At 64.1% G+C, this 24,525-nt stretch overlaps 1 protein-coding gene across 2 annotated transcripts in view; it reads right to left on the bottom strand.

Moving 5' to 3' along the window:
• Nucleotides 1-24,525, bottom strand: part of AGAP3 (ArfGAP with GTPase domain, ankyrin repeat and PH domain 3) — a 149,542-nt gene that overhangs the window by 37,901 nt on the left and 87,116 nt on the right. For both annotated transcript variants that reach the window (XM_065831359.2, XM_065831358.2), the window contains exon 11: nt 18,983-19,151. In XM_065831359.2, the coding sequence (XP_065687431.1) occupies nt 18,983-19,151 (169 nt within the window). The remainder of the gene's footprint in view (nt 1-18,982; nt 19,152-24,525) is intronic.

Raw genomic sequence — 24,525 nt, 5'->3', positions numbered from 1 at the left:
CACTTTCCCTGCCCCCCTCCTGGTGTGGCACGAATTCTGGAAAAGGTGCTCAGTCCAGCGCAGAACACCGGCCACCCTGTCCCCACGGCCTCCCTGGCAACATGGGGCAGTTTCTTTACACTGCTATTGTCACAGGTGGCTACTAATTATCCGCTCTCTGTTCTTCCAGGTGCCCTGTGCAAGACCCCCGGAGCCAGACGCTGGGAAATGCAGGATGCTCATGGGCAGCCGATGGCTCCGTCTCGCTGCCCGTGTGACAGAGCCGCGTCCCCGTTCTTCCCCCTCCTCTCTTCCCCCTCTCCGCCCTCGCTGAGGCCTTTTTCCCTGTTCAGCCCTGCAGTGCACAGCTCCTTTAGTGTTCTAGCAAGTAATAAGTGTATCAAGTCCCAGTAATTATCTCTAATTAGGGTTAGTGATTATACTGTTGGGTTGGAGAAAATCAATCTCTGGTTTCCCATCAGGGAGGGCAGAGAGAGTCGGGTGGGGAGGAGAGCGGGCGCTGGCAGCTCCCCCTGTGCTGTGACCCTGTGTTGTGATCCTGTGCTGTGACCCTGTGTTGTGATCCTGTGCTGTGATCCTGTGCTGTGACCCTGTGTTGTGATCCTGTGCTGTGATCCTGTGCTGTGACACCCCTGTGCTGTGACCCCCCTGTGCTGTGACCCCCCTGTGCTGTGACCTCCCTGTGCTGTGACCCCCCTGTGCTGTGACCATCCTGTGCTGTGACCATCCTGTGCTGTGACCCTGTGCTGTGATCCTGTGCTGTGACCCCCCTGTGCTGTGACCCTGTGCTGTGATCCTGTGCTGTGACCCTGTGCTGTGACCCTGTGCTGTGACACCCCTGTGCTGTGACCTCCCTGTGCTGTGACCCCCCTGTGCTGTGACCCCCCTGTGCTGTGACCCATCTGTGCTGTGACCCTGTGCTGTGACACCCCCTGTGCTGTGATCCTGTGCTGTGATCCTGTGCTGTGACCTCCCTGTGCTGTGACCCCCCTGTGCTGTGATCCTGTGCTGTGACCTCCCTGTGCTGTGACCCCCCTGTGCTGTGACCCTGTGCTGTGATCCTGTGCTGTGACCCCCCTGTGCTGTGACCCTGTGCTGTGATCCTGTGCTGTGACCCCCCTGTGCTGTGACCCTGTGCTGTGATCCTGTGCTGTGACCCCCCTGTGCTGTGACCCTGTGCTGTGACCCCCCTGTGCTGTGACCCACCTGTGCTGTGACCGTCCTGTGCTGTGATCCTGTGCTGTGACCCTGTGCTGTGATCCTGTGCTGTGACCCTCTGCTGGGACCCCCATGTGCTGTGACTCTCCCGCTGGCTTCTCCGTGCCCTGTCTGTGCTGCCTGGTTCTGCCTGCACTGCTGTTGGTGCTGCCCACCCCAGCACCAGCAGCTCCGTGGGTGCTGGCTCCTGCGCGGTGGCCACTGGGCACAGCCTGGCTCTGTGCGGTGGCTGTTGGGCACAGCCTGGCTCTGTGTGGTGGCTGTTGGGCACGGCCTGGCTCTGTGCGGTGGCTGTTGGGCACGGCCTGGCTCTGCGCGGTGGATGTTGGGCACGGCCTGGCTCTGTGTGGTGGCTGTTGGGCACGGCCTGGCTCTGCGCGGTGGATGTTGGGCACGGCCTGGCTCTGCGCGGTGGATGTTGGGCACGGCCTGGCTCTGCGCGGTGGCTGTTGGGCACAGCCTGGCTCTGCGCGGTGGATGTTGGGCACGGCCTGGCTCTGCGCGGTGGCTGTTGGGCACGGCCTGGCTCTGCGCGGTGGCTGTTGGGCACAGCCTGGCTCTGCGCGGTGGCTGTTGGGCACAGCCTGGCTCTGCGCGGTGGCTGTTGGGCACGGCCTGGCTCTGCGCGGTGGCTGTTGGGCACAGCCTGGCTCTGCGCGGTGGCTGTTGGGCACGGCCTGGCTCTGTGCGGTGGCTGTTGGGCACGGCCTGGCTCTGTGCGGTGGCTGTTGGGCACGGCCTGGCTCTGTGCGGTGGCTGTTGGGCACGGCCTGGCTCTGTGCGGTGGCTGTTGGGCACAGCCTGGCTCTGCGCGGTGGCCACTGGTCAGGGGCAGCAGGGCCGGATGCGGCACGGGGCAGCTGTGCAGGTGGCGACACCTGGAAGCGGAGTGGCCGGGGCAGCGTGTCACAGCAGAGCTGCCTTCCGAGAGCTCTGGACAACGTGTCTGTGACGCCGGCGCTGGGGTCTGTGCGCTGGGGCCCGGCAGCACGCACAGCGCAGGGCAGCGAGCAGCTCTGCAACGCGGGCGGAGACGGAGCAGCTGCGCACGGAACCCGCGGCACTCGGCAGCTCGGAACGGAGAGCGGCACTCGGGTCTCCGGCAAAGGATGGCGCAAGGAGAAGAGCGGTCTGAACCGAGAAGGGGCTGCCGTTCCCCCTGCCTGCAGAGAGCCCCGGCCCCATCCCCGTTGCCAGGGCTGGGCAGCAGGTTCTGCGGCTCCCGTGCGCGGCGCAGCCCCAGCTCTGCCCGGCACCGACCCTGCCCGCCGGCCCGCGGCACAGCCGGCTCGGAGGGAGCACCAGCCCCTCTGCAGACCGAGCACGAGGAGAAGTCAGCGTGCCCAAGCAGTGGGACCATCAGCTCCCGAGAACGGCAGCGTCTCCGCAAACACCGCCGAGCGACCAGTGGCGCTGGGAAATGAGACGTCAGAAATGGAGCTTCTGTTTGAGCGAACGGGTGACCGGGATTTTCACACAACAGCTCCAGCGCAGATCGAACGGTCCTGCAGCTGTAATGAGGAATGTGGGCTGCGGGCAGGAGCTGCTGCAGGCTGTATGCAGGCTGTACAGGCACTGTACAGACCACACACAGGCTGTACACACACTGTACAGACCGCACACAGGCTGTACACACACTGTACAGACCACACACAGGCTGTACACACACTGTGCAGACCGCACACAGGCTGTACAGACCATACACAGGCTGTACACACGCTGTACAGACCACACACAGACTACACACAGGCTGTACACAGACCGCACACAGACTGTACACAGGCTGTATACAGGCCGTACAGAGGTTGTACAGAGGCTGTACGCAGGCTGTACACAGGCTGTATACAGGCCATACAGAGGCTGTACGCAGGCTGTACAGAGGCTGTACACAGGCTGTATACAGGCCATACAGAGGCTGTATGCAGGCTGTACACAGGCTGTACAGAGGCTATCTACAGGCTGTATACAGGGCATGCACAGGCTGTACAGAGGCTGTACACAGGCTGTATACAGGCCATACAGAGGCTGTACGCAGGCTGTACACAGGCCGTACAGAGGCTGTACGCAGGCTGTACGCAGGGTTTCGTACAGGATTCCATCTGAGCTGCTCCTGGCTGCTCTGCCTCACGGATACCCCGTCCCTCCTCTCTTGGCTGGTGCGAACACAACCGAACGGCACACGCCAGCGACGCTCCGTGTGCTCCCGCAGAGCCCGGGACCGCGGCTGAGCGCCCGCTGCGCCGCAGCCGCTCGGCGGTTCCAGCCGGCGTGCCGCAGCGTGTGCGGCGAGACCCGCAGGGCTGGAAACGCCTTCAGTGCTCCGGATAAGCCTCAAACACCTCAGTGCCTCTGACTTCGTCCCCCGCAGGAAGCACAAGGGCAGACTCATCCTGGAACGGCCGGCGCTGCCTGCTCAGCCGGCCCTCTGCGGGGACACGGAACCACAGGAGCACCTACGGATGCCACAGGTTGCGATGCCATGAATGCTGAAGCCACCATGACACGGCTGAGGAGCGCGGCGCTCTGGTGCCTCCGGGAGCCCTGACGGATTCCCTGCAGGGCCAGGGTCCCCAGAAGAACAAGGCAGGGGCAGCCCAAGGTTAAGGAGTTGAATATTTCCTGTGGGGACCCGGGATCCCATCCACGCGCTGCTGTGAATCTCCCAGAACCACCGTTCGAGTCACTTATACCAACACTTGTAAGAACAGCCACTAATAACGTGCTCCTGCTCTGAGTGCCCAGGTGGAGGCTGAGGGCTGGGACACCGGAGCTCAGAGCTCACAGCTACGCTGCAAGGGGCTAAAAAAGGCAAAGCTCTTGGGAAAGAAAACACAATTCTTGGGCTCCAAACTGGGGGCACACAGCGGAGGCTTCGACAATTTTGGCTTTATCTTCTTTGCCTCAGTTTCCATCCTTTAGAAAGAAATAATACTGGCTGAGAGACCAGAGCTACAACGCTTGGAACGATGACACGCAGCGTGACTCTGGTGTGAACCTGGAGGAACACAACCCCTGCACACGCGGCTCCAGGCTCAGTGCAACCCCTGCACACGCGGCTCCAGGCTCAGTGCAACCCCTGCACACGCGGCTCCAGGCTCAGTGTAACCCTGCACACGCGGCTCCAGGCTCAGTGGAACCCTGCACACGCGGCTCCAGGCTCAGTGCAACCCCTGCACACACGGCTCCAGGCTCAGTGCAACCCTGCACATGCGGCTCCAGGCTCAGTGCAACCCCTGCACACGCGGCTCCAGGCTCAGTGCAACCCTGCACACGCGGCTCCAGGCTCAGTGCAACCCTGCACACACGGCTCCAGGCTCAGTGTACCCCTGCACACGCGGCTCCAGGCTCAGTGCAACCCTGCACACGCGGCTCCAGGCTCAGTGCAACCCCTGCACACGCGGCTCCAGGCTCAGTGCAACCCTGCACACGCGGCTCCAGGCTCAGTGCAACCCTGCACACGCGGCTCCAGGCTCAGTGCAACCCCTGCACACGCGGCTCCAGGCTCAGTGCAACCCTGCACACGCGGCTCCAGGCTCAGTGCAACCCTGCACACGCGGCTCCAGGCTCAGTGCAACCCTGCACACGCGGCTCCAGGCTCAGTGCAACCCTGCACACGCGGCTCCAGGCTCAGTGCAACCCTGCACACGCGGCTCCAGGCTCAGTGTAACCCTGCACACGCGGCTCCAGGCTCAGTGCAACCCTGCACACGCGGCTCCAGGCTCAGTGTAACCCTGCACACGCGGCTCCAGGCTCAGTGCAACCCTGCACACGCGGCTCCAGGCTCAGTGCAACCCTGCACACGCGGCTCCAGGCTCAGTGCAACCCCTGCACACGCGGCTCCAGGCTCAGTGCAACCCTGCACACGCGGCTCCAGGCTCAGTGCAACCCCTGCACACGCGGCTCCAGGCTCAGTGCAACCCTGCACACACGGCTCCAGGCTCAGTGCAACCCTGCACACACGGCTCCAGGCTCAGTGCAACCCTGCACACGCGGCTCCAGGCTCAGTGCAACCCTGCACACGTGGCTCCAGGCTCAGTGCAACCCTGCACACGTGGCTCCAGGCTCAGTGTAACCCTGCACACGCGGCTCCAGGCTCAGTGCAACCCTGCACACGCGGCTCCAGGCTCAGTGTAACCCCTGCACACGTGGCTCCAGGCTCAGTGTAACCCTGCACACGCGGCTCCAGGCTCAGTGCAACCCTGCACACGCGGCTCCAGGCTCAGTCGGATCCGTCCTCCTACTTCAGGCAGCCAGATAAACATTCCTAAGATGTCACCACATGAATGTTACAGGGAATTTATAATATTTATAATATACATACGAATTTGCAGTATTTTATACATGATTCATGATGCAAAGTATTAATTACAGATAAATTTTACTAAATCCCTGATCTCGGCTTCATCTCCAGACTGCAAACAATCCCTGAACGTATGACTGGGAAGGACGAAGGTCCCGGGCTGACAAGCGCAGACAGACCCTCACTGTTCCTTCTGCTCCTGCGTCCCCACGTCCCAAGGCCCCTGAGCAGGGACTGCAGGGGCACCACATCCAGAAGGGGAAGGAGCGTGTCCACCCGGGCAACACCACTGCACAGCCCTGGGTCACCGCACAGCCATGGACACTGCACAGCCCTGGACACTGCACAGCCATGGACACTGTACAGCCCTGGGACACCACCGCACAGCCCTGGGACACCACTGCACAGCCCTGGGACACTGCACAGCCCTGGGACACCACTGCACAGCCCTGGGACACTGTACAGCCCTGGGACACCACTGCACAGCCCTGGGACACCACTGCACAGCCCTGGGACACTGCACAGTCCTGGGACACCACTGCACAGCCCTGGGACACCACTGCACAGCCCTGGGACACTGCACAGCCCTGGGACACCACTGCACAGCCCTGGGACACTGCACAGCCCTGGGACACCACTGCACAGCCCTGGGACACCACTGCACAGCCCTGGGACACTGTACAGCCCTGGGACACCACTGCACAGTCCTGGGACACCACTGCACAGCCCTGGGACACTGCACAGCCCTGGGACACCACTGCACAGCCCTGGGACACTGCACAGTCCTGGGACACCACTGCACAGCCCTGGGACACCACTGCACAGCCCTGGACACTGCACAGCCATGGACACTGTGCCAGGCATGGGACACTGCACAGCCATGGACACTGCACAGCCATGGACACTGTGCCAGGCATGGGACACTGCACAGCCCCGGGACACCGCACAGCCCTGGATGCTGTGCCAGACAGGTGACGCTGCGCCAGACCCGTGGCAGCACACAGCCCCGGTCCCGCAGGCCGCAGAGCCAGCGCCGGGCGGGCAGGGCTGGAACGGCTGCTCCAGCTCGTTCGCTGCCGCCCTGTGCTCGAGCACCAAACAAGAACGGTGCCCGGGACTCCTGCCCCGCAGCCGGAGGTACCGAAAGGACGAGGGGTGGCACAGGCGTTCTGAGCAGGTCCCACGCACCGAGCGGGGAACAGAGCAGGCGCAGGGCTACGGGCAGGCCCTGGGGACAGCGAGCTCGTTTCGGGGACAACTTGAGCAGCCAGCAGCGAGCACACGTGGAGCGCTCCCGGTGTCCCTGGACACGGCGGGGCGAGCCGTGCTGCTCCTGCACCGCGGGCTGCGTGCGGGGTGAGCGCGGCTGCTCGGGGAGAGCTGAGCACCCCGATGCTCCTCGCTGTGCATTAACCACCCTGCTCTGCCCTGACGGTCCACGCTGCGCAGCCACGGAGGGGCAGGAGGTGCTGCCCCCAGCTCCTGCCTGCGCGACCTGCGCCACCCTGCTCTCTGCCGCCTCTTCTCCCCTCAATGTCATTGTCCCCCACGGCGAGCAGCGGTATGCCAGGGAAACAGGTTTTCCCTTTTCTTTGTTAATTCTTCCCTCATTACATTTGAAATTCCACAATCAGTGTGCACTGTAATTGTCGAATTTGATGCTAATGATTAATGAATTAAACATGGATCCATCAATTAGTCCTCGGAGAATAATTCTGCATAAAGCAGCGGATAATGTAATTACAGTAACAAAGATAATGAGATGTTAACATCGACGGAGCCCGACGTGACATGATCACAGCAGGCTCAGCAGCCCTGGCCTGGGGGAGCCAATCCCTCCCTCTGCAGAGGCAGAGCGGGGGGGCCGGCACGGGCTGGGGGCTGAGCCCCACCCCCGCGCCCCCCAGCCGGCAGCCAGGCCGGCGATGGCAACGGTGATTGCAATGGTGACGGCAATGGCGAGGTGATGGCAACGGTGACTGCAATGGTGACGGCAATGGCGAGGTGATGGCAACGGTGACTGCAATGGTGACGGCAATGGCGAGGTGATGGCAACGGTGATTGCAATGGTGACGGCAATGGCGAGGTGATGGCAACGGTGATTGCAATGGTGACGGCAATGGCGAGGTGATGGCAACGGTGACTGCAATGGTGACGGCAATGGCGAGGTGATGGCAACGGTGACTGCAATGGTGACGGCAATGGCGAGGTGATGGCAACGGTGATTGCAATGGTGACGGCAATGGCGAGGTGATGGCAACGGTGACTGCAATGGTGACGGCAATGGCGAGGTGATGGCAACGGTGACTGCAATGGTGACGGCAATGGCGAGGTGATGGCAACGGTGATTGCAATGGTGACGGCAATGGCGAGGTGATGGCAACGGTGACTGCAATGGTGACGGCAATGGCGAGGTGATGGCAACGGTGACTGCAATGGTGACGGCAATGGCGAGGTGATGGCAACGGTGATTGCAATGGTGACGGCAATGGCGAGGTGATGGCAACGGTGACTGCAATGGTGACGGCAATGGCGAGGTGATGGCAATGGCGATGGTGAGGCAACAGCAATGGTGACAGCAATGGCAATGGCAAGGGGCTCCCCTTCCTCCAGCCTGCGCAAATGTGTCCCTGAGCTCCCTGTTCTGGCAGTGACACCGGCGCTGCTGCCGGGTGTCAGCAGGAACACGGCAAAATGCGGCAGCTGCCGTATCCCGGCCCCATCTCCAGCGGCTCGGCTCCCCGGCGCTGTGCAGAGCGGCTGAGACCAGCACGGGCTCCCGTCACTGTCCCGGCACAGCGGCCAGGGACAGGTGACACCCCAGGGGCACAGCGAGGGCTGGCACCGCGGATCCACGGCAGCACCCACAGCCCAGAGGGACGGCTGCAGACAGACCTGTGTCACCCGGACTGCTGCAGACAGACCTGTGTCACCTGGACTGCTGCAGACAGACCTGTGTCACCCGGACTGCTGCAGACAGACCTGTGTCAGCCGGACTGCTGCAGACAGACCTGTGTCACCCGGACGGCTGCAGACAGACCTGTGTCACCCAGATTGCTGCAGACAGACCTGTGTCACCCGGACGGCTGCAGACAGACCTGTGTCACCCAGATTGCTGCAGATAGACCTGTGTCACCCGGACTGCTGCAGACAGACCTGTGTCACCCAGATTGCTGCAGACAGACCTGTGTCACCCGGACTGCTGAAGACAGACCTGTGTCACCCGGACGGCTGCAGACAGACCTGTGTCACCCAGATTGCTGCAGACAGACCTGTGTCACCTGGACTGCTGCAGACAGACCTGTGTCAGCCAGAACAGCACAGCCCCGCAGTGCCGCCCACCACGCACACTGCAGCGCACTCCCTCGGCTGCAGCAGCGACCCTGCAGTAGCAACCTTGCAGCAGCAATCCTGCTATAGTGACCCTGCAGCAGCGACCCTGCAGCAGCAATCCTGCTATAGTGACCCTGCAGCAGCGACCCTGCAGCAGCAATCCTGCTATAGTGACCCTGCAGCAGCGACCTTGCAGCAGCAATCCTGCTATAGTGACCCTGCAGCAGCGACCTTGCAGCAGCAATCCTGCTATAGTGACCCTGCAGCAGCGACCTTGCAGCAGCAATCCTGCTATAGTGACCCTGCAGCAGCGACCTGCAGCAGCAACCCTGCAATAGTGACCCTGCAGCAGCGACCTGCAGCAGCAATATTGCAGCAGCGACCCTGCAGCAGCGACCTGCAGCAGCAATATTGCAGCAGCAGCAGGAGAAGGAGGAGTAGGAGGAAGGGGCTCATCTGCAGCCTGCCCTGACACGTCAGACCCTGCAGCCTGTTCCTCAGGGTGAAGGCGGCCGAGCAGCATCAGCCCTTCCAGCTCTGCCCCACATTGAGGACTCCAGGGCCTAAGCCCAGGCCCACGCCGGGTTCTCCCCAGCGCTGGTGACGCTGGTGGCGCCTTTGCTGTCCCGCAGTGTGTGGCAGCAAACGCCATGGGAGGCTGGAGAGCCCCACGCTGAGCCCACGCTGAAGGGCAGAGCTTCTCCTTTCACCCCGCAGCACCACGCTCTGGCTGTGCCACGTTTTGTTGCTCCGGTCCCATCTCCAGGACACCCAGCGCAGTGCCCGGGCCACGCTGGCCAGGACCCCCGGCCCGGCCTGCGGCACCAGCTCCGCGTCCCCACAGCCGCGCCGCTCCTGCTGCTGCAGGGGCCGCCCCGCCGCTCCCAACCACCGCCCCAGCAGCTCTGCCGACGGCTCCTCACGCTTCGGCTTCTCCTTTGAAGGTTTTCCCGGGTTCAGCCGCGTGGATTTACCCTGCCCGGCTGCAACGCGGCGCCAAGGGACGGGCTCGTGGCTCCGTGTGCCCCGTACGTGTGCAAGAAGCGCGCGCACGGGCAGCACACAGCGGTTTCGGGCACTGTCCCTCGTGCCCCTTCCCCTGCGCCCACTGCTTTGGAGTGAGTCCCTGCAAACCTGCAAGGCGAGAGCTCAGGGCTGCGGCTGTGCCGAGACCAGTGTCGCGCTGACTGACACGGGCCCCGTTTGCCTGGTGCTGCCATCTTCCCTTCCCCACCGAAAAGCTCCTTTTCATCGAGTCTGCACTTTCAGTAAGAGCTGCTGCCCTCGTTCTCCACGCCAGAAACACACACGGGATGAGATGCAGATGCAGCGAAGAAACAGAAAGGGTGAGCTTGCTGAACTGCACCTGGGATCCCTGAAGAAGTGAGGAGCAGTGACGCTCCAGCAGCAACAGGACCCGCAGGACTGGCAGGGGACGCTGGAACCAGCGCTGCCACACGTGCGGCAGCACGGGCTGCCGGCTCCGGCTCCCAGCCGGGTTTTACCCACAGCACGGCGCGCCGGGCTCCGGCAGCGAGAGCCACACGGCCCTCCTGCCCCTCCGAACCGGCCACCCTGCGGGCTGGTGGCACCAGGGACGCTGTCGGGTGTCCCCATCACCCTGCAATGCCCTGTGCTCAGCGCTCACGGGGATGCTACCGGGTGTCCCCATCACCCCGCAATGCCCCGTGCCCAGCGCTCACCAGGAACGCTGCTGGGTGTCCCCGTCACCCCGCAATGCCCCTGCCCAGTGCTCACCAGGGATGCTGCTGGGTGTCCCTGTCACCCCACGCTCACCAGGGACCCTGACGGGTGTCCCTGTCACCCCATGATGCCCCTGTCCAGTGCTCACGGGGACGCTGCTGGGTGTCCCCGTCACCCCGCGATGCCCCTGCCCAGCGTTCACAGGGAGGCTGCCGGGTGTCCCCATCACCCCGCGATGCCCCTGCCCAGCACTCACAGGGAGGCTGCTGGGTGTCCCCATCACCCCGCGACGCCCCTGCCCAGCACTCACGGGGACGCTGCCGGGCGCCGCCGGCTCCAGCTGTGGTTGATATGCCCAGCACTGCCCCAGCCGGAAACCCCGCACAGAAGGGACGCTGCCGTCCCCGGGCCACTGCCAGCACAGCTCCCCTGAGCGAGCGTTACCGGGCTGAGCAGTCACTCCAGGAACCCCTGCCCAGCTTTCTCCAAGGCCCAGTACGCACTCGTGCTCTTCCTTTGAGACTCCGGGAGTCCCCACAGTTTGCACTGATTGTGAAGAACTCCTGGCAGCAGTTTCAGAAAAGTCCTGCCTGGGCCGTGGGGACAGGACAGGACAGGACAGGACAGGACAGGACAGCCTGGGCCGTGGGGACAGGACAGGACAGGACAGGACAGGACAGGACAGGACAGGACAGCCTGGGCCATGGGGACAGGACAGGACAGGACAGGACAGCCTGGGCCGTGGGGACAGGACAGGACAGGACAGGACAGGACAGGACAGGACAGGACAGCCTGGGCCATGGGGACAGGACAGGACAGGACAGGACAGGACAGGACAGGACAGGACAGCCTGGGCCATGGGGACAGGACAGGACAGGACAGGACAGCCTGGGCTGGGGGACAGGACAGGACAGGACAGCACGGGCTGGGGAGGACGGGATTTGACCCGTCAGGACAGGGGTGAGAGCGAGTCCCCCGCAGGCCAGGTCTCTGCCAGGTGCCTCTGTCACGACACCTCCCGAGCGCCCCCAGCCCCATGTGCCCCATGGCCCCTCCAGCCCCCCAGGGACATGGGGACAGAGCAGCCGGCGGCGCCGGGTGGGGCAGAGCCGGGCAGGACAGGGCCGTGGCCGGGCTCGCTCCGCTGGACCCACCGGCACCGCAGCGCGGGTGTCCCCGGCCCTCGGGTGCATCTGGAAGGTGCCACCGGAGGGTCCCTCCAGGCAGTGCCCGTTCCACGGAGGCCTGCGGATTGTCCCAGGAACCGGTGCCGCCCTGGGCTCCCTGCACACACCTCAGGGCACCCGCGGTGCCAGCGCTTCCCGCTCTGCTTCGGGCAGTGACCTCGGTGCACTGCACCCGAGCACGCCCCCACCTCCCTCCTCCGCCTCTGCAAGGCAGACATCACCGCGAAACGTTCACCAAGCGGTGATAAATATCTGACTTCTCACTCCGAATTCAGGAAGGAATCTGTACACAGACTGAAGGGTCCATGGGCAGGAGCGCCTCATGTCCGCACCCGCTTAGCTCCAAAAGCTGGGGTTCGCCGTCCCAGCACCAGCACTGAGCAACTGATTCCTCACCAAGGAACGGGTGCCTTTGCTACACAAAGCACTGCTTGGACTGGTTTTGTATCAGGAGTAACACTTTAAAAATTGCAAGAGGCATTTACTCTCTTTAAATCTAAATCCGTGTACTGCTGGAGCCTTTACCACGTTCCCAGCCTTCACGCCCATCAGCCGCAATATGTTCTCCTCCAAGTGACGAGATGTCTTGTTCCGGCGAGCTCCTGCTCCCGCACGTGCGGTTCTCCAGGAACCCAGCGGAACAGCTCCGGACCAGGCTGCTCGCTGCCCCTGTCCCGACCAGGCTGTCCCTGTCCCGACCAGGCTGTCCTTGTCCCTGTCCCTGTCCCTGTCCCTGTCCCTGTCCCTGTCCCTGTCCCTGTCCCGACCAGGCTGTCCCTGTCCCGACCAGGCTGTCCTTGTCCCTGTCCCTGTCCCTGTCCCTGTCCCTGTCCCTGTCCCTGTCCCTGTCCCTGTCCCTGTCCCGACCAGGCTGTCCCTGTCCCGACCAGGCTGTCCCTGTCCCGACCAGGCTGTCCTTGTCCCTGTCCCTGTCCCGACCAGGCTGTCCCTGTCCCGACCAGGCTGTCCTTGTCCCTGTCCCTGTCCCTGTCCCTGTCCCTGTCCCTGTCCCTGTCCCTGTCCCGACCAGGCTGTCCCTGTCCCGACCAGGCTGTCCTTGTCCCTGTCCCTGTCCCTGTCCCTGTCCCTGTCCCTGTCCCTGTCCCGACCAGGCTGTCCCTGTCCCGACCAGGCTGTCCTTGTCCCTGTCCCTGTCCCTGTCCCTGTCCCTGTCCCTGTCCCGACCAGGCTGTCCCTGTCCCTGTCCCGACCAGGCTGCTGGGCCCATGGCTCGTGATCACGACTGCAGAAGGTGCAGTTTGTCTGCCAGACCCCGACCAGTGCCAGCCCCAGTGCCCACTGGACCCCTGGCCACCACCAGCCCAGGGAGGTCCCTGTGGGACCTGCACACAGGCAACGCCATCCCTGGGCCTCAGCTCCCGTGGCGCAACCAAGCTTTTGCCTACACGGCACCTCTGTCCCAGCCCAGGTGCCGCTGGCACTGCTCAGAGCCCTTGCCCAGAGCCAGAGCCGCGCCAGGAGCACCCGAGGGCTCGGGGCTGGTGTGGTGGAACCGCGATGTCGCAGGATCAAGCGGCCCAGCGTTCTGCAACAGGCAAACAGAGACACCAGGGGACAAGGCGGTGGCAGGGAAGTGCCAGGGACTTCTGAGCAGGGCCTGTTGTGACAGGACAAGGGTGATGGTTTAAACTAAAGGAGGGAGATTCAGGCCGGACATGAGGAAGGAATTGTTGCCCTGAGGGTGGTGAGAGCCTGGCCCAGGTACTCAGAGAGGTGGTGGATGAACCATCCCTGGAGACATCCCAGGCCAGGCTGGACGGGGCTCTGAGCAACCTGAGCTGGTGAAGATGTCCCTGTCATGGCAGGGGGGGCACTGGGGGGCTGGGGAGGGCCCTCCCACACCAACTGCTGTGACTCCAGGCTCAGGGCTCCCGCGGGCAGGGACAGCGGGCGGGGGACACGGTGACACCGGCGCTTCAGCACCTCTGATGTTGAAGGGCTGGATTTAGGGCTCAGCCATAAACGTTGTACTGACTCTGGCGATTTGCATTTAGACACCTCTAAAACTGGTAACAGAACCCACGCTCGATCTCAGCCGCTTTCTGTCTCTGGACAGACTCTCAACAGCTGAAATTTCACACAGGAATAAAAGTTGGGAGGACGCTACAGTCAGAACGTGAACAGAACTCTCGCAGAAAAGCAGGAGCACTGTGCCGGGAGGGTCGGTGCTCCAGAGCTTTCAGTCACCAGCTTCCAAAACCTCGAGCAAACACCAGAAGCTGTTAACAGAGGACAGAAGTTGTGCCGGCAGGCAATCCTTGCACCCCATCTCTGCAGATTTACAGCTCCTGGAGACAAATATTTCATCTCGGTAAAACCAAGGCAGAGCCCAGCACGGCTGAGGCTGCAGGGGCCTGGGGACGGCGCTGGCCAAGCCCCGAGCCAACTGCCCTGAGTCAACTGCCCCGAGCCAACTGTCCCCGAGCCAACTGCCCCGAGCCAACTGCCCTGAGTCAACTGCCCCGAGCCAACTGTCCCCGAGCCAACTGCCCCGAGCCAACTGCCCTGAGTCAACTGCCCCGAACCAACTGCCCCCGAGTCAACTGCCCCAAGCCAACTGCCCTGAGCCAACTGCCCCCGAGCCAACTGCCCCCGAGTCAACTGCCCCCGAGTCAACTGCCCCGAGCCAACTGCCCCCGAGCCAACTGCCCCCGAGTCAACTGCCCCCGAGTCAACTGCCCCGAGCCAACTGCCCCCGAGCCAACTGCCCCCGAGTCAACTGCCCCCGAGTCAACTGCCCCCGAGCCAACTGCCCCCGAGTCAACTGCCCCCGAGTCAACTGCCCCTGAGCCAACTGCCCCTGAGCCAACTGCCCGAGTCAACTGCCCCCGAGTCAACTGCCCCCGAGCCAACTGCCCCCGAGTCAACTGCCCCCGAGTCAACTGCCCCCGAGCCAACTGCCCCCGAGTCAACTGCCCCTGAGCCAACTGCCCCCGAGCCAACTGCCCCGAGCCAACTGCCCCTGAGCCAACTGCCCCTGAGCCAGCTGCCCCGAGTCAACTGCCCCGAGCCAACTGCCCCTGAGCCAACTGCCCCCCAGTCAACTGCCCCGAGCCAGCTGCCCCGAGCCAACTGCCCCCGAGCCAACTGCCCCCGAGCCAACTGCCCCCGATGTGCCTGCAGGGCCACGGGCCGCACGGCCCACGCCTCCAGTGCTCCACTCACTAAGTCTTGGGTGGGCAAAGCTGCAAAGCCTGGCAGGGTTCTGCGCCTCTGAAAACGGGGTTTACAACAGGAATGTGCGCAACTTAAACCAAAACCGACTCTGGCTACAGCGACGTCGCCTTCTTTGGTGCTTTAAATAGTGGGGTACATAATCCGCTGAGCTCACAGTCCCACAGGTTTCACAAAGAAAAGCTCCTTCCTCATTCTTGCTTTACCTGGCTCCAGGCGGCACTGCCTGTGCCAGCTTTGGGGGCTGTTTTGCGGCACCACCTGAGTGCTGTGTACGTGTATTTCACCCACATGCGGGGCACTGCGAGACGCTTTATCGGTTTTTCTTCTTCCCCCTCCCTCTCATCCACCCTCTCTCCTCACCCCATAAGGATCGTGCGTGTGCTGGACACCCGTGAGCACACCGCCCGACCCACAGACACCCGTGAGCACACCGCCCGACCCACAGACACCCGTGAGCACACCGCCCGACCCACAGACACCTGTGAGCACACAGCCTGACCCACAGACACCCTGTGCTCACAGCCTGACCCACAGACACCCGTGAGCACACCGCCCGACCCACAGACACCTGTGAGCACACAGCCTGACCCACAGACACCCTGTGCACACCGCCCGACCCACAGACACCCGTGAGCACACCGCCCGACCCACAGACACCTGTGAGCACACAGCCTGACCCACAGACACCCTGTGCTCACCGCCCGACCCACAGACACCCTGTGCACACAGCCTGACCCACAGACACCCTGTGCTCACCGCCCGACCCACAGACACCCTGTGCTCACAGCCTGACCCACAGACACCCTGTGCTCACAGCCTGACCCACAGACACCCTGTGCACACAGCCTGACCCACAGACACCCTGTGCTCACCGCCCGACCCACAGACACCCTGTGCACACAGCCTGACCCACAGACACCCTGTGCACACAGCCTGACCCACAGACACCCTGTGCACACAGCCCGACCCACAGACACCCTGTGCTCACAGCCTGACCCACAGACACCCTGTGCACACAGCCTGACCCACAGACACCCTGTGCTCACCGCCCGACCCACAGACACCCTGTGCACACAGCCTGACCCACAGACACCCTGTGCTCACAGCCTGACCCACAGACACCCTGTGCACACAGCCCGACCCACAGACACCCTGTGCACACAGCCTGACCCACAGACACCCGTGAGCACACCGCCCGACCCACAGACACCCTGTGCTCACAGCCCGACCCACAGACACCCTGTGCACACCGCCCGACCCACAGACACCCTGTGCTCACAGCCTGACCCACAGACACCCTGTGCACACAGCCTGACCCACAGACACCCTGTGCACACAGCCTGACCCACAGACACCCTGTGCACACAGCCCGACCCACAGACACCCTGTGCTCACAGCCTGACCCACAGACACCCTGTGCTCACCGCCTGACCCACAGACACCCTGTGCACACAGCCCGACCCACAGACACCCTGTGCTCACAGCCTGACCCACAGACACCCTGTGCACACAGCCCGACCCACAGACACCCTGTGCTCACAGCCCGACCCACAGACACCCTGTGCACACAGCCTGACCCACAGACACCCTGTGCACACAGCCCGACCCACAGACACCCTGTGCTCACCGCCCGACCCACAGACACCCTGTGCTCACAGCCTGACCCACAGACACCCTGTGCTCACAGCCCGACCCACAGACACCCTGTGCTCACAGCCTGACCCACAGACACCCTGTGCTCACAGCCCGACCCACAGACACCCTGTGCACACAGCCCGACCCACAGACACCCTGTGCTCACAGCCCGACCCACAGACACCCTGTGCTCACAGCCTGACCCACAGACACCCTGTGCTCACCGCCCACGCGGTTCGGCCCCGACCCTCCTGCTGGAACACGGGACATCGGTCGGGTCTCCAGCGCCCGTGTCCCCGCAGGTCACTGCTGCGCTGGCAGGGAGCTGCAGGTCGGAGGCGCTCCCTCCCCTCCAGTGTACGAGAGGAGAGGTGCCCAGTGGCCCCATGACAGCCCCATCCCCAGCGCCAATAGCAGCCAAATGGAGAAGTTCTGCTGATGGAGACGGGGCAGATCCGTTACCGACCCCAGATCCAGTGCCCTGTGTCACACAGGCATAGGAGCCAGAGGATCTCTATCATGTCAGCACACTCACCGTGGCGACCGCATCGCCCGCTGCAATCAGTCCTGCAGCATCAGAGCTGAGAGAATTCCTCAGGAACATCTTCCCGTCTGTGCACCAGGACAAGGAGCCTTCCTGAGCAGCGCGGACACGCGCCCCGTGCCCAGACCCCCGGCGCGGCGGAGCTGCTGTCCCAGCACCCAGCCCCCGCCGCGGGGCGCAGCGAACAGGGACCCCAGGGGCTCCCACAGCACCAGACTCCAGGACCCCGTCCAGCCTGGTGCCCTGCACGCACGCACAGCGACACACACCTGATTACAGCACGCCTTGTAGACAGGTAACTGATCTCATTTCACAGGCCTCAAGCAGTGCTAAGGCCACCAGCTCTCCAGATAAACCATTCCAAATTTAACTGCCCTCCCCGCTAGGACACTGCATCTCCTCTGCAGTGTGAACGGCTCCGGCTGCCACCCCCGCGCTACATTTCGGCTGCGCCGGCCCCGCCGAGCGCCCCGCGCAGCGCTGCCCGGCGCAGGGGGTCCCACCAGTAACCAAGGCACATCTCAACCCGCTCTGCGGGCCCACAGGGCCGACACGGCTGCGGAAAGCACAGGGTCACCGGAGCAGCTGGTTCGACACCAGCATAAGCCTTCTGCGCTTCACCTCCAAATCCTTCCTACAGCTCCGACAACCTTCTCCAGGCTCAAAGTGCCCTGGAAATGCCTGCCCGAGAAACGCCTGAGCACACCAGCACTGTCCCCGCACCGGGGCACGCTGCGGGTGCGCAGAGCGCGCGGGAGAGACGCACAGCGGCACGGCCTTGCTCAAACAACGCTGTAGTTGCTATCACTCGTTGGCAGTTTACCTGGTCCGCGGACTAATTCTGACTGCAGAGCAGCTGCTGGGTTCAGAAGGGATTATCGTTTCACACTGGACAGCCCGCGAGCACGGCAACCTTAGCATGGCAATGTCAGCATGGCAATGTCAGCATGGCAACATTAGCACGGCAACGTCAGCACGGCAACGTCAGCAGGGCCCGCTCCCTGTCCCGTGTGCGCTGCCCCCAGCTCCCGTGCTCGCTGCCGCTGCCCCGTCCCACGAGCCCTGGGCTGCAGAGCGCTGTGAAGCAAGTGCAGACAGCGCCGGCACCGCAGGACGCGCCGGGGAGCGGGCAGGACCGTGCGGGACGAGGCCGTGCTCGCGGGGTCCCCCGCTGCAGTGCCCAGTGTGAGGACTCCTGTCCCCAGCAGCGAGGTCCCGGCCCCGCTGTGCCACGCTGCGGCAGGAACCTGAGTGCGAACTGCCCGTCCTGGCCACGGACACCAGCCCCAGGACAAGGAGCAGCCACGTCAGTGCCCCGGGAAAGGTCCGGCTGCACTGCCGCCCTGGGCAGGGGGAGACCCGAGCCGGGCAGGAGCAGCAGTGAGCGGGCGGCACAACCCGCAGGAAAACCAGGGCCGGGGCCTCCGGCCTCCCCCGTGCGCCCCGAGCGTGCACGGAGCAGCAACGACAAACAAGCCCCTTGCATTACTATTTCTGCAGGAGAAAGTGAGGAGGAGAAAGGGTCCACAAAAAAGGAAAGAAACAAAAGAGAAGTCGCCAGGGATCGCGAGCTGTCCCTGGCTGATTCCACTTGTTTCAGGGAGCAGCACCCTCCCAGGCACAGTGGCTCCACAGCCTCGGCTGTGTCCTCTCAGGGACTTCGTGCCACCAGTTCAAGCCCTTCTGCTCTTTCCTCTGTCCCGACACCACCCACCATAAAACCGCACCAGGCCCCCCCGGAACCCCGCAGCGCAGGGGCAGTGGGGCTGCGGAACAGCGTTCGACCCGCTCAGCGCGGCGGGCGCTGCAGGCGCAGCGGAGGGACAGACGGACAGACCGACGGCACGAGGCACCCCGACTCACCTGTGCCCCCCGCCAGCTGCGAGCTGCTCCGCTCCTTCGCCAGCCCGTTGGCCTTGGGGCTGGCGCCAGGCGCCGCCGCCGTCGTCGCCCGGGGAAGGCGCTTGCCAGGGACCTTCACGGTGGTTCTCAGCAGGTCGATCTCCTTGCCGTGGACGTTCTGCATGTAATCCTGCAGCAGAGAGGCAGAGCGGCTCCGGTCAGCCCGCCCTGGGCCACCCTCGCAGCTCCCTCCCCACACCTCAAGCCGATGCCCCCCGTCCCTCCCCACGCAGCTGCTTCACGGGTCAGGCAGCCCCTGGGGCCAGCGGGGAGCTCCTCGGGCGCTGGTTCCTCCTGCCCTGCACCGGGGTCCCGGGTCAGGACGGAGGTGCAAGCCCGTGAGCAGTCCCTGCCCGCGGCCAGCGCGGACGCGCAGCCTGGGCTCAGCCTGGGCTCAGCCTGGGCATAGCCTGGGTTCAGCCTGGGCACAGCCTGGGTTCAGCCTGGGCTCAGCCTGGGCTCAGCCTGGGCTCAGCCTGGGCATAGCCTGGGCACAGCCTGGGTTCAGCCTGGGCACAGCCTGGGCTCAGCCTGGGTTCAGCCTGGGCACAGTCCGGGTTCAGCCCGGGTTCAGCCTGGGCTCAGCCTGGGTTCAGCCTGGGCTCAGCCTGGGTTCAGCCTGGGCTCAGCCTGGGTTCAGCCTGGGCTCAGCCCGGGCTCAGCCCCTCGCCCCGCGGCCCTGGCACCGCTCTGGACAGGGCCGGGTCTCGCTCGCAGTGCCCAGAACCCGTCGCTCTGCTGGGAACGGCGCCGGGATGCGGCCACGGGCACTCAGAGGCCAGGACAAGCGTCTGCGAAAGCCCGGCTGGGACCAGAGCCTGCATGGGGCAGAGGAGCACACCCGTGGCAGGCAATTCTTCTTCCCTTGTCTTTCCAATCACAGCACCCAGCCGTAACAGCTGATAACGTAATATAGCACAGTGCATGGGATACCTGGAGTTCCCCCCTGGGTCACCGCTAGGATGATCTGAGCCCAAACCAACACAGCTCAGGATAACTCCCTCGTACGTTCACCTGCATCGCTCCACACTCGGTGCTCCACCATTTCTTCCGGCAGACTATTGACTGTACAACCAAAACCTCCACACGCAGACTGTCAGTGTCACCCTGTCCTGCCTCCCAACAGCATCCCAGCCCCGGTGAGACGAGGCTGCTGAGCTCCGGCCTGTCCTGAGAGCTGCGGCCCCCACGCCCCCCTGTCCCCGGTGCCACCAGCCCTTCCCGGCACCCACAGCCAGACCGGGCAGCCCCACCGAGGGGATCTGTGAGGGGACAGCCCGGGGCAGCGGGGACTGCAGGGGAACAGTCCCGGCACAGGGGATCTGTGGGGGGACAGCCCAGGGAGCGGGGACTGCGGGGGGACAGCCCCGGCACAGGGGATCTGCGGGGGGATCTGCGGGGGACAGCCCAGGGAGCGGGGACCCCGGGACGGTGCCGCGGTGCAGCCGCCGCCCGTGTGCCGGGGCGCTCGGTGCAGGGGCCGGCAGCAGCTGCCGCAGGGAGCCTCGGGCTTGCTCCAGTTCACAAGGAGGTCACCAGGCAGATTAACTCAGAGCTGGTCCGTCTGCTCCCGCATCCAACACGATAAAGACACGAAGGAGGCCATTCAGGAGTAGGTCTGCCGGCCCCGGCCCCGGCGGCAGGTCCACGGGACAACGCTCCATGGTCTCCAGGGACCACCTGCCGGGCCACAGGCTCAGCAGCACCTCAGCACCGCGGTGCACAGAGCCTTGTGCAGGCATCCAGTCCCACAGCAGCCCCGCGACCACAGCGCTGCCTCCTGTCCTGCACCCCAAGTGACACTGCACCCCAAGTGACACTGCACCCCACGGGACACTGCACCCCACAGGACACTGCACCCCAAGTGACACTGCACCCCACGGGACACTGCACCCCAAGTGACACTGCACCCCACGGGACACTGCGCCCCAAGTGACACTGCACCCAAGTGACACTGCACCCCACGGGACACTGCACCCCACGGGACACTGCGCCCCAAGTGACACTGCACCCCACGGGACACTGCGCCCCAAGTCACACTGTACCCCCAGGGACACTGCACCTCACGGGACACTGCGCCCCAAGTGACACTGCACCCCAGGGACACTGCACCCCAAGTCACACTGCGCCCCATGGGACACTGCACCCCAGGGACACTGCACCCCAAGTCACACTACACCCCAAGTAACATCTCACCCCAGGGACACTGCACCCCAAGGGACACCACACCCCAAGTAACACTGCACCCCCAGGGACACTGCACCCCCAGTCACACTGCACCCCAGGGACACTGCACCCCAAGTCACACTGCATCCCACGGGACACTGCCCCCCACAGGACACTGCACCCCAAGTCACACTGCACCCCCAGGGACACTGCACCCCAAGTGACACTGCACCCTACAGGACACTGCCCCCACAGGACACTGCCCCCTGGGGCACCCGGGACACCCTGAGCAGCCCCAGCAGCGCTGCCCTGGGCCGGGGTCCCGGGCAGGGGCCTGGGAGGGCTGGAGATTCTCCCTCAGTCAGCACGGGCGGCCGCGGCTGTGGAGAGCGGGGAGCGGGGAGCGGGGAGCGGGGAGCGGAGAGCGGGGAGCGGAGAGTGGGGAGCGGAGAGCGGGGAGCGGAGAGCGGAGAGCGGAGAGCGGAGAGCGGGGAGCGGAGAGTGGGGAGCGGAGAGTGGGGAGCGGAGAGCGGAGAGCGGAGAGCGGTCACCAGCGCCGCGCTTTTATTGCAGCCATAAAACTGCAATTTCTTCCCAAGCCTCCTCGCTAATTACCCAGCCAGTTCTCTCATTTCATTTTATTACTGGAATTAACAACGAGTTCAAAGCGTGGAAAGCTATTAAGATGTGTGATTAAGCCACATTCAATTAGTTTCTACAAACAATTTAATTGATGTTGCAGATAGAATTAACAGAAGGTGATTGTGTGAATGGCTCCACTGGCTGCAAAATGGGAGCTGCTTTCTCTCCAGCTCCGCGCAGCACGGCCCGGGCAGCGGTGCTGGCTGAGCCGCACAACAGCCGAGCAGCACAACAGCCGAGCCACACAACAGCCGAGCAGCACAACAGTCGAGCCACACGACGGCCGAGCCGCACAACAGCTGAGCCGCACAACAGCCGAGCAGCACAACAGTCGAGCCACACAACAGCCGAGCCGCACAACAGCCGAGCAGCACAACAGCCAAGCAGCACAACAGCCGAGCCACACAACAGCCGAGCCGCACGACAGCCGAGCCACACAACAGCCGAGCCGCACAACAGCCGAGCCGCACGACAGCCGAGCCGCACAACAGCCGAGCCACACAACAGCCAAATCGCCCAACAGCCAAGCTGCACGACGGCCGAGCTGCACAACAGCCGAGCCGCACGACAGCCGAGCCGCACGACAGCCGAGCCGCACGACAGCCGAGCCGCACAACGGCCAAGCCGCACAACAGCCGAGCCGCACAACAGCCGAGCCGCACGACAGCCGAGCCGCACAACGGCCGAGCCGCACAACGGCCGAGCCGCACAACAGCTGAGCCACACAACAGCCGAGCCGCACGACAGCCGAGCCGCACAACAGCCGAGCCGCACAACGGCCGAGCCGCACAACAGCTGAGCCACACAACAGCCGAGCCGCACGTCGGCAGAGCCGCACGACGGGCTCCCCGGCAGCAGTGCTGGCTCTGCTTGGCTTTGGGAAAGTGGCGGCAAACCACCCGGCTCTCTCCACAGAGCCGGTTCCCTCCCTGCCGCCGAACAGGTCACAGAGGTGACAACAGCCCAGTGGCGCCAGGACAGCCGCGCTGAGCCCGGGATCGGCCCCAGAGCCACTGCCTGCAGCCAGAGCCGCTGCCCAGCCGTGATGGGTGCGAAGGCTCTGACCCACTGCACGGGCTGTGACCCACGGCATGGGGTCTGACCCACTGCACAGGCTGTGACCCACTGCATGGGGTCTGACCCACTGCACGGGCTGTGACCCACTGCATGGGGTCTGACCCACTGCGCAGGCTGTGACCCACGGCATGGGGTCTGACCCACTGCACGGGCTGTGACCCACTGCATGGGGTCTGACCCACTGCACAGGCTGTGACCCACTGCATGGGGTCTGACCCACTGCAAAGGCTCTGACCCACTGCACGGGCTGTGACCCGCTGCATGGGCTGTGACCCACGGCACGGGCTGTGACCCACTGCATGGGGTCTGACCCACTGCACAGGGTCTGACCCACTGCACGGGGTCTGACCTGCTGCCTGCCCCCCGGCGCAGAACGCGCGGCTCCGTGGCCCAGGCAGCTCCAGGAGCTGTGCTTCACCCAGCAGTCACAGAACCCACAGCTAAAGCCTGATCCCAGTGAGAGAACTCCCAAGTGGGGCCAGATGTGCCAAGGCACGGATCCAGAAACCGGTGGAGTGATGAACACCCAAAGGCAGGGGAATAACCCCACCAGGAAGGTTTTGGTGAACCAGACAGAGCCACGCAGTAACCCCCATCCGCAGTAACCCCCATCCGCAGTAACCCCCGTCCGCAGTAACCCCCGTCCGCAGTAACCTCCATCCGCAGTAACCCCCATCCGCAGTAACCCCCGTCCGCAGTAACCTCCATCCGCAGTAACCCCCATCCGCAGTAACCCCCATCCGCAGTAACCTCCATCCGCAGTAACCCCCGTCCGCAGTAACCCCCGTCCGCAGTAACCTCCATCCGCAGTAACCCCCGTCCGCAGTAACCCCCGTCCGCAGTAACCTCCATCCGCAGTAACCCCCGTCTGCAGTAACCCCCGTCCGCAGTAACCCCCGTCCGCAGTAACCCCCGTCCGCAGTAACCTCCATCCGCAGTAACCCCCGTCCGCAGTAACCCCCGTCCGCAGTAACCTCCATCCGCAGTAACCCCCGTCTGCAGTAACCCCCATCCGCAGTAACCCCCGTCCGCAGTAACCCCCGTCCGCAGTAACCCCCATCCGCAGTAACCCCCGTCCGCAGTAACCTCCATCCGCAGTAACCCCCGTCCGCAGTAACCCCCGTCCGCAGTAACCTCCATCCGCAGTAACCCCCATCCGCAGTAACCCCCGTCCGCAGTAACCCCCATCCGCAGTAACCTCCGTCCGCAGTAACCCCCGTCCGCAGTAACCCCCATCCGCAGTAACCCCCGTCCGCAGTAACCCCCATCCGCAGTAACCTCCATCCGCAGTAACCCCCATCCGCAGTAACCCCCGTCCGCAGTAACCCCCGTCCGCAGTAACCCCCGTCCGCAGTAACCTCCATCCGCAGTAACCCCCGTCCGCAGTAACCCCCGTCCGCAGTAACCCCCATCCGCAGTAACCTCCATCCGCAGTAACCCCCATCCGCAGTAACCCCCGTCCGCAGTAACCCCCGTCCGCAGTAACCTCCATCCGCAGTAACCCCCGTCCGCAGTAACCCCCGTCCGCAGTAACCTCCATCCGCAGTAACCCCCGTCCGCAGTAACCCCCGTCCGCAGTAACCCCCGTCCGCAGTAACCTCCATCCGCAGTAACCTCCA

The sequence above is a fragment of the Patagioenas fasciata genome, chromosome 2 (assembly GCF_037038585.1).
Source record: "Patagioenas fasciata isolate bPatFas1 chromosome 2, bPatFas1.hap1, whole genome shotgun sequence".
NCBI lineage: Eukaryota > Metazoa > Chordata > Aves > Columbiformes > Columbidae > Patagioenas > Patagioenas fasciata.
This window is presented reverse-complemented; position numbering and strand designations above follow the sequence as displayed.